This window comes from Cydia pomonella, chromosome 2, assembly GCF_033807575.1.
Source record: "Cydia pomonella isolate Wapato2018A chromosome 2, ilCydPomo1, whole genome shotgun sequence".
NCBI lineage: Eukaryota > Metazoa > Arthropoda > Insecta > Lepidoptera > Tortricidae > Cydia > Cydia pomonella.
The window spans coordinates 29,867,186-29,877,520 of NC_084704.1; the positions used below are offsets into that span (position 1 = coordinate 29,867,186).

The 10,335-nt window shown below is 36.4% G+C and overlaps 1 protein-coding gene across 1 annotated transcript; it reads left to right on the top strand.

The window, feature by feature from the left end:
• The first annotated feature begins 1,644 nt into the window (after positions 1 to 1,644).
• LOC133534872 (ELAV-like protein 1) lies at positions 1,645 to 7,054 on the top strand. The gene has a single exon (XM_061874170.1). The coding sequence runs from the start codon at positions 2,054 to 2,056 to the stop codon at positions 3,134 to 3,136; it is 1,083 nt and encodes a 360-aa protein (XP_061730154.1). The 5' UTR covers positions 1,645 to 2,053; the 3' UTR covers positions 3,137 to 7,054.
• Positions 7,055 to 10,335: the final 3,281 nt, after the last annotated feature.

Genomic DNA, 10,335 nt, shown 5'->3' on the forward strand with positions numbered 1-10,335 from the left:
ATATAAAACAGCAGAAAGGCCAAAGAAAATGTAGTGTAGGTATAATGCCATGCACGGGTCGAGCTCCCATACAAAATTTGAATTTCGCGCTCTTTTCTACTGATAGAGCTAGCAGACTTGAGTCTATAATTTATATTCTGTTTAGAAGTTATGATGCCACCACACGAAGACACATTAACTCTTCATTTCATTTCACTCAATATTTGTTGTTTTTATTCCTTGCTATACCTGCAAAATATAACATAGCAAAAGCTTTGACGCTATTGAACATTGTTTTATAATTGTAGGCGCTACGAAAGGTTAAGTCATGGTAAAGTTAAAACTTGCCTATTACTCAATATAGATGGCGCTTGAAATGGGTTCCAAGCTCCTAGTGAGTATTATATTCTTTGGTTCCAAGGTTCCAACTATGGAGTGTGGAAGGAGTGAAATCTCTGATGGTAGAACTGTTGCAAAAGTGTCCAGCTATCAGCTATAAATAATAGTTCCAAATTTCTCCAGACTAGCGCTAGAGTAGCTAAGAACCTAGGCGTTATTGACGGAGTGAAGTGCGCTGTCTATGATTTGTTTTTTTTAAGTATTCTGTGTATTGTAGCGCCACATTTTTAAGGTTTTTTGATGACACTTTTTGGTACATGGAGATTCCGTTCCTTAACTCCACCTTCCATAGTTCCAACATGGGCGACAACCGCGAAAATCGAAGTTAGTCAATTGCGGTCATTTTTTTCTGCCACTCTAATTACGTCTTAGTGTTAATAAAAGAGAAAGATAACCGCAATTTGCGAATTTCGGTTTTCGCGTTAGGCCTCTGTTCCAACATATGTAGTCTATGGCCTCCGTTATAAAACTTTGATTCGTGTTTTTGTTTATTGGTAATAAATATTCCACAAGGTAGATAAATTTGCGAAACGTGATAGTAAATTGTTCCTCTATGACTAACACCTAAAGTTTGGCCCGACTGTCATATTTCAAACATAGTTCCCAATAGCTATATTTATTAATATATAATTCTAACTTACATAAACTCATTGATAGTTGATAAAAAAAAAAATAAACGATTATAGCACCATATGTGTTGAGTTTTGCACGTTTACCCGCGATTAATGACAAAAGCAGTAATTTCAGTAAAAAAAACACTAAAATGTAAAGACTTTTTGTGTAAAACCTTTAATCACATAGCAATCTTTGTAAACGCTATCGAATTACTTCTGTATGTTGTCACTTTGATTTAGTCTACTGTTATTTTGGCAACGATGGATAATGCTGCCAGCGGACAAAATTAATTATATTTCGGGGTAATCTATTTACCCAGAAAAAGATAAATTATTCAACTCATTCATACGTGCATTCGTTATCTTTGTCATTTGTAATGATTCGTATCTACATACTATAATAAACCTCACAAAAAACATAAGAGATTATGCAGCTCAAAGTGGTATGTGAATTAACCTTAATACCGCCAAGAGTACCTAAGTTTTTTGCTTAACCGTCAATTTACAGCGTACGTGTTTGCACGATACTATTACTGGATATTATTCCAAAAAATACGATAATTTCAAATAAACTTGTTGGAAGCTAATAAGAATTATTCGTAGACAGTGGCTCCCTCTTGCAGTGCATTGTGTACTGATGAATCGAAACTGTTGATGTGGTGGATGGTGGAAAGATAGATGTTAATGTGGCAACCTTTTAAAAAGAAAGTGAAGTGAAAGAAATGAATTTACGAGAATAGGTCGCACGTCGCATAGATTTTTGGTTGATTTCCTTTTCACTTTGCTTTCGTATTCTCCGTAAGATCTAATAAACTAACGTTAATTTGTGTTTCTGGTTATATTTTGATTCAACGGAGTCGGTGCCGTAACACCGAACGCAAGATAAGTACGAATGTGGACAGCATCTTATTGATTTTCTTTCCTTGCATACGCTTTCAACCAACGCGAAGTGGTGTTAACGAAACTAGTTAAGAATATATGATCTAGTTCATATTTAATTAACTTTTTAGTCCAGCGACTGGACCGTGTCTCCGGAAATCTGTAAAAATAAATTATTAAAAATGATGGCAAATTCACTTGACACCGTTAACGCGAATCAACCCACGCAAAATGGTAGCAAGGTGCAGCCGAGCAATAACGAGTCGAAGACCAACCTAATAGTGAACTACTTGCCACAGACGATGACACAGGAGGAGATCAGGTCACTGTTCTCGAGCGTCGGCGAAGTAGAAAGTTGCAAGTTAATAAGAGACAAAGTGACCGTATTCCCCGACCATATCCTTAACGGACAAAGTCTCGGATACGCCTTCGTAAACTACCACAAAGCGGAGGACGCAGAGAAAGCGGTCAACACACTGAACGGCTTGAGATTACAGAACAAGATCATCAAAGTGTCGTACGCGCGGCCAAGCTCTGACGCTATCAAAGGCGCGAACCTGTATGTGTCCGGACTGCCCAAGCACATGACGCAGCAGGAGCTAGAAAAGCTGTTCGGGCCTTACGGCTCCATCATTAGCTCGCGCATCCTGCACGAGAACGTGAATGTGGGCCACCTCCTGCAGGGCGGCGGCGACGGCGAAACCATCCAGGGGCCGTCGCGCGGCGTCGCCTTCATCCGTTACGACCAGCGTTGCGAAGCCGAAGCTGCCATCCGCGAGCTCAACGGCACCGTGCCGCCCGGCGGGACAGGACCCATGACTGTCAAGTGCGCTAACAACCCCAGCAACCAGAACAAAGCCCTCGCCCCACTGGCTGCGTATCTGGCACCGACGTCCACACGCCGCTTCGTTGGACCTGCAGGCAAGGCTCTCCTGGCCATCAACAAAGGTTTGCAGAGATTTTCTCCCCTAGCTGACCCCCTGATTCAAGGCAATGCTCTAGGAGGCTCAGGTTGGTGCATTTTTGTGTACAATATTGGGGCTGACACAGAGGAAAGCATCCTGTGGCAGCTCTTTGGCCCATTCGGTGCCGTCCAGAGTGTTAAAATTATAAGAGATCCCACCACCAATAAGTGCAAAGGTTATGGATTTGTAACCATGACCAATTATGATGAGGCAGTGGTGGCCATCCAGTCGCTCAATGGCTACTCATTGAATGGCCAGGTGCTCCAGGTCAGCTTCAAAACGAATAAGAGTAAATCTTAAGCTCTGCAAAGTCTAGTCAATAAATTGTAGCTAATACAAAAATGTTGATCATTACTGTCATGGACATCACAAAAGATTGATTAATTTTAGTATGACATAGGTAACAGTGACATGAGAATTTTTTAAAGTCAGTGTGTGAATAACAAGTACAAATATAAACCTTCCTTGAAATGGACTATCTTCTTGTGGCTTAACAGTGCTGTTTAAAATAGACAAGTTTTTGACAGAATGTCTATTGCTGTGAGAAGTAGAATTATTCACAATCTCATATTCATGGAAGGTTTAATACATAACATCACTTTTTTAATATGTACTCATAGTTTCATACCTATAACCCATAAAACAGTGAGACTGTATTATTGATCCCATATTTATTTCATCTTCCTAATAAGATAACCTTTTTATATTGAAGTTATTTCTGCTGACAGACTACTGTCACTCGTCATTACTCTTGATTCAATCAGGCAACTGATATAGACTAATGGTTCTATCTCAAGCAATTTTAATGTTAAATTTATCGCTAAAATTCATATTTAAACTTTTTAATGTAAGCTAGGCAGTGCTAGGTGTAACACTGTGTCAGTTATGATGTCCAAGTGGTATTTATAGTCTGCTGTTATGAGCAGGAAATTTTGTAATCCTGTATGTGTATAATAAACTATGGGTAAACTTGCAATTTGACGATAAGTCCCCAATCAAATACTTGCCTTCTGTGCCCAACAAGGATGGAACACCAATAGAAATAGCTTCATGTTACCAAGCAATACTATACATTCATAATTCAGTATAATATTTGGCCCATGTTGAAGTTTATGGCCCAATTAGGTGACTGATAAAATCATATTCATTGATATGAATGTTACCTACCTAAACTGCAATAACGGTTTTTTTACATCTGCTCTAAGCCCAATTTGCATATACATTAGTTATGGTGAAACATGCACAGAAGTGTGCTAAGCCAAGTTGCAAACCAGGCTGAACATGTGCATGTACTAGATGTTTTATAAACTTGAGTGAATTACATTAGACAAGTTCTGGTAATATTATTTACATGATACTGGAACCAATATACTAGCAGAATTTTCTTAATTCTTGCAATAATATTTTACGGATTGACAGTGCAATATGAAACTTTTTACTATAAGTAAAAGTAAATTAAAGTTTATTATTTATGTATATGAAAATGCCAGGTGCAATTATATTTACTTACCTACAAATGTCTATAAAAACTCAAATAACTGCAATAAAAATAATACTGTTTTAAACTTTAATATGGTTTATTTTGTGGACTACCAAAGATGTCAAAGTTTATTAATAATTACATACAACTATGACTGATAAAGTAATGTACGCATCTTTGAAGTAAGTGAATTCACAGTAATAAAGTGTATAATAGCATTCTACTTCTTCCATTAAATATGTACATGTTTCCGAAAGTTTTACAAGTAAGGACCCTCATCTCTCATTGACAAGGACGCAAAGTAATGTAATATTATGATGATGGTTGATTGTTTGATTTGAGCTAGACTCAAATGCACAAAATCATTGAAAAATAGTGTTACTGATATTATTATTCAATCATATATTATACCCTCTTACAGTATATTCATATGTATAACTCTTGATTAAATTCCATTTAGGTGTTTTGTGGATAGATATTATTTAAGGTTTGATTTGGGTTATTATTGACTACCTTAAAAAGTAATCTCAATCGAAATTATGAAGTTGAAGGACCATGACATAACTTTGTAATTATTGATCAACATTTTATTGAACTAAATTTTGTATGTGTCTAATATATGTATCAGACTTGTGCGCACATATTTGTAGTGAATGTCGATTTGAAATAACGACAAACTCTTCTCTGATACGCTAGAGGCAATGCCTGGCTCAAGCTGCAGTTGGAAGGGGCAGATGGGGCGGCAGGGCGCCAGCTCCTGCCGAGACCTACATATTAGGTTTAGTGAATATTTAAGCAATACTCCAAGGATGTACCCATTTGCTACCCCTTTGAACTCGCACAAAATTCAGGCATTAACATGAAATATGATATTGTCTCTCTAATTCATTTAATTAAATAATCATTAATACATACTATTTATTATTACATTTACTTAAGTAATTTTATATTTCATTATAAACATAATTTATTATCGTAATCATAATAGACATGTAATAGATTTCATTTGATGTTATAATATTAATGTATTGAATATTACTTAGTGTAAGTTTTCTGTAAACTGAGTAAAGATGTACCTACCTACCGCAAGATTTGTGTCGTTCCCATTCGTGTCTAGTAGATTCCGTAACTTCATAGTTAATTACTCATAGATAACATAAATGCATATCAGGTAACGTAAATGGAAGAACTATAGAGGTGAGAATTTCTTAAATAAATCGTCTAGAAAGGATAATGAATGCATTTGGAATAAGTATTTTCTTTAATTTCTTATTCACGTAAGTATAAAATAAATGTTTCATTAAGGTATATAATTATTTATTTAAAGTACTTAACTACACGGAACTAGTCAGCTATAATTTTGCGCAACATAAATTATTATATTTAGTGTTTAAATAAAACTGTGTTCTCTAATTTAAACTTAAATGTAGTTGCTTAGGATTTTGAGTTCAAATTATGTTGGTGTGGTGTTTGGTTAACGTTAGTTTGTATTATAACTCGGGCCAAGCTCGACAACCTCCGCGCCGGACCACCAACGCGCGAACGGACTCTCGTTGCCGTCTTTGGTCCTCGTGGAAGCCAGCGGGCTGATCCGTGAATGCATATAACACAGCGAAATGCAAATGTGTTTGGAACTAGTCAGGTTAAAATGTACCTCTTCATTTCAATGCAGTGGTATAATATTCAATGTTTCACACGTTGATTTCATAGATTTTAATTAACTTGTTTAAAGCTGTCCAAGTAGTTCTGTCGAAAACAAAATAAGTCGCCTTTTCTGGCTGGCACTGGAATAGGCTACTTAGTTAAGATAACGTTACGATAACACTAAACAATTTTGTTCTCGACTGGGCAGCTGGATAATTAAAATTGTCACACGTTTTAATAGTTAGGGCATTCATTTATTACTTAAATTGTAATTTAATGTATATTGTGTCGTCCCTGGCTTGGATGAAGGAGCAACGGATTTTTATAGGAATATTGCTCATAATAATAGGGTTCCGTACCTTAAAGACTCTCTTGAGCTTAATTCGCGTCGCCAAAATCATCGCGGCTATACGAATTTCGCTTTACAGTTTTCAATTACAATAGTAATGAAATAAGTTTTGGGTTGTCCCATGCTTTTTCAAAAAGTTTGGGGGCAAATCCGCGTTCTAACCAAGTTATTGACCATCTATGCTTTTGGCGTTGGCTTCGGCTAGACCCTTGGCTGGCCCTTCAACTTTTCCAGTAAATGACTCTCGAACTGAGCTTCTGCTACTCCTACGTAACTGGTACGGAATCCTCCAATCATAACTTCACTAAATTCATACCGCTGCCATTACACCTGACCCATTTATAGTTTTGTTCTCCATTCATATTTTGTGTTTTAGTTTTTGTTTGTATTTAGATTAATTTAATTTAACAACTAACATTTGTTTTTTTTAGGCGTCTTATGTATATTTAACCACTTTAACAATTTATTTTATTATTTTTGTTCTGAGAGCTGCCGAGACTGCGGCGCCTAGGGTGCGGCAGTCTCGGTGGCCCTACCTCGGGCAGGTTTGGGTATCGTAAGGTTTTGGCCTAGGATGTAGTTCTAGAGTTATTTAAGACAAAGTACAAATCGCCGATAAATGTATGAGGAAATACAAACATGTGGACTTGCTTACATTTAATTTTGGAATAATGTCAACGAATGTAATCTGATGTAGGTAATATATAGACATTAAAATATTGACATTAGCAATAATATAAAAAAATGTTTTATTTTTACCCATACCAACTTCGATATAAAATCTCAAGCATGCATGCCATGGCAAATATTATACAGTATTGATTTTATTAAAGCATAAAAGATTCAAAAAGCTCCCAACTTGTTTTAAATCTAGGTGAGTGAACAATAACCCTCGCGTTGAAACGAATCAGTAGCAGGCGAGGGCTCTGTTTAAACAAAATTGGAACACCCAGTTTTAAGCCACCAGATTTGCTAGGAGGGTGAAACGATGTCACCCCTAGAGTTCATTGCACCCCGAGTTCCGCCGGCGCAGTCGCACTGGCGTCCCCCTCACGTTGCCTTGGCAATATTAGTTCCAGCGCACGCCAACTTATTTATGAACTGCAATTAACTGCATCATAACAAGGGACAAGGAAATCGATATGATTTTTTGCGGACTGTGTGAGCGTCTGAATTGTGAATTGCCCTTTTGTACAGCGCTTAGTCTTGTTTTGTATATTTTCTTTAGATCTTGTACTAAGTTATGAAACACTATTTTTCGATAACCAAGCAATAATGATAAATATATTAGTGTCAAAAGGGCTTCTACGTGTTGGTTTCGGCTCCGCCAACGCCTCCCAAAGGTCCGGAACACCATTTTACCGTTATGGGAAAGACATACAATAATCATATCTTCTTAATATATAATAAATACCTATATGAAAAAACTTGATATTCAGGGCAAAACACTAGAGTAGTTAAACTGCAAAAAATCCAAAAAGTTAATTCGCGTCTTTTTGTGCGACATAACTATAATAATAATAATTTAGTAACGGTATTAATTCAATTTAAGTGAAATCGGTAAGTTCATTAGCTGAATCACTGAATGTCGGAAAGCCACCCTGCCCTTGGCGTTCAATGACCTATCAACCCTACGTTGAGACAGCTACGTCACGTCCTCACGTCATTATCGCTTATGAATTTTGTAGCTTTAACGTAGTACCTTTTTCTGTATTGTGAGTATTATACTTATTCTTTGATTCATAGTAAAATTACTAAAAAACTTTTTCCCTAACATTTAGTAAAGTCGAAATTATTTTTTACTCATTTTGAACTTGGCTGGATTTTTTCTCATATTCATCATGGTCATTCATCGCGAGGTTGTAATGCATAAATAAACTAGGTAAGTATTTTACCTACTATTTTATTTTAGAACCGACTGCAAACAGGATAAAATTAAATATTGAAATCCCTTTACATTCGCTTACCTACAACTGATATGTTCGAAGTCGTCACACATTCTCGAACCGAATAACAACTCTGGGGCGGTTCGATAAGTAAGAAAGAAAGCGTCCGTTTGTTGTTTGGGGGTATTATTGACCGGTATTGTAAGACTCACATATCAGTTGCTATGGTGGCGCATATATGTGTAAAAAGGATTATATTTTATTTTATCCTTTTTGAAGTTGTTTGCCAGCGGGAAAAAACCATATGCAGCGAAAAGCTCTTACGAACAGAGCCCACCACCAGGCAGTAGGTCGCTGGCAGTGAATTTGTTAAAGGTCTAGATCTCCATCAAGTTGAGGAACTTCCTCAATTTCTAATGAAACCCATTATCCAACTAACCTTAACAATTTTTTTATACCACGTCGGTGGCTTTATACACTCCTTTTTTGAAGAAGTACTGTAAGAAGTACTATACTGTAGGCCCTTGGGAAGACCAGGGCAGGGAGCGTCGCCTTGGCTGTGGAATAGCCAAGGCGACGCGGGAGGAAATTCCTCTTAAACCGCACAGTACGTGACCATTTAGGTTCTAGGGTTCACACCCTATATCCTATCCTCACGAATGAACACCCTGCTGACGGTGAGCGGTGCGGTGAGAGAAAGCGGCCGTTGGCATCATGTCAAACAATTCTTCAGAGCACAGCCCATTGTAGAAGCGGTAGAAAACATAAGGAGGCAAAGTCTCTCCTTAGACTTAAAGGTTCAATACCGCTTGTAAGTTGTTAGAACCTTTTTTTTTATACCACGTCGGTGGCAAAAAAAAAAGCTTATCTTAAATGATCTTATATTTTGTAAATAAACGTTTTATTACGGTCATTTATTGAAATCTACAGTTAGATTACATTATTTTGTTATGAAAAATTAAAGAATAATTTAATTTTGTTTTATTTTTGTTATTTATTTACTAACGCAGTAATTGGTACCAAATTTTCAGACGTGTGTGTATTACTGTGGTTTTATTACTTTATCGGAGTAATACAAGCATAGTCTTTTTACATGTAGTCGTCCCTATTACTGCGGTCCGCGATTCAAATATCATAGAGAGATCCATAACCTGTAAAAATAGCATTCCTTAGTTGTCATAGTTGAATTTATTATTTACTTGCTTTAAATTATATATGTTCGTGTGTACAAAAATAGAGTAAAAACCTGGAATTAAATTAAAAAGAATGTTGTTTTTTTATAAAATAAAAAAAATAGTTTATATAATAATATAAATTCTATAAGCATTCTGTTGAAGAATCAACGTCAAACAATATTTATAATATAATGTATAAAAATTTGAAATATAATAATGAAATTAATGTTTTAACAAAAACTTATTAACAACGATTTAATGTGTCCAGTAATCATTCAACTGTCTATTTATAGTTTACTAAAATCCGCAGTAATAGGTACCAGGCATTTTAAACCACACACCCACAGTAATACAACGCATCTGGACTTTTATTAAAATCGGCCAAGTGCGAGTCGGACTCGCACAGGAAGGGTTCCGTATCCGTACCATTATCTATAAAAACGGTCACCCATCCAAGTACTGACCCCGCCCGACGTTGCTTAACCTCGGTGATTGGATGAGAACCTCGAGATTGGAAAGACATATTTATTTTATTCTGTTTTTAGTATTTGGTGTTATAGCGGCAACAGAAATACATAATCTGTAGAAATTTCAACTGGTTAACAGTTCATGAGATACAGCTACAGCCTGGTGACAGACGGACGGACGGACAGCGGAGTCTCAGTAATAGGGTCCCGTTGGACCCTTTGGGTACGGAACCCTAAAAATGCTTATTAATTAAAGAAATTATTAATTTATCACACTGTAGATTTTTTTAAAGTTCAAAATAAGTAAAACTTAGATCTAAAAAAACGGACAGACAGACGGACATGACGAATCTATAAGGGTTCCGTTTTTTGCCATTTGGCTACGGAACTCTAAAAACTTATACGTATCTTGAGATAAATTATAGAAAAAACACTTTCAAAGTGAGGCCTTAAATAAAAACCGCAGTAATACCCACACTTACCCTATAATGACGTCAT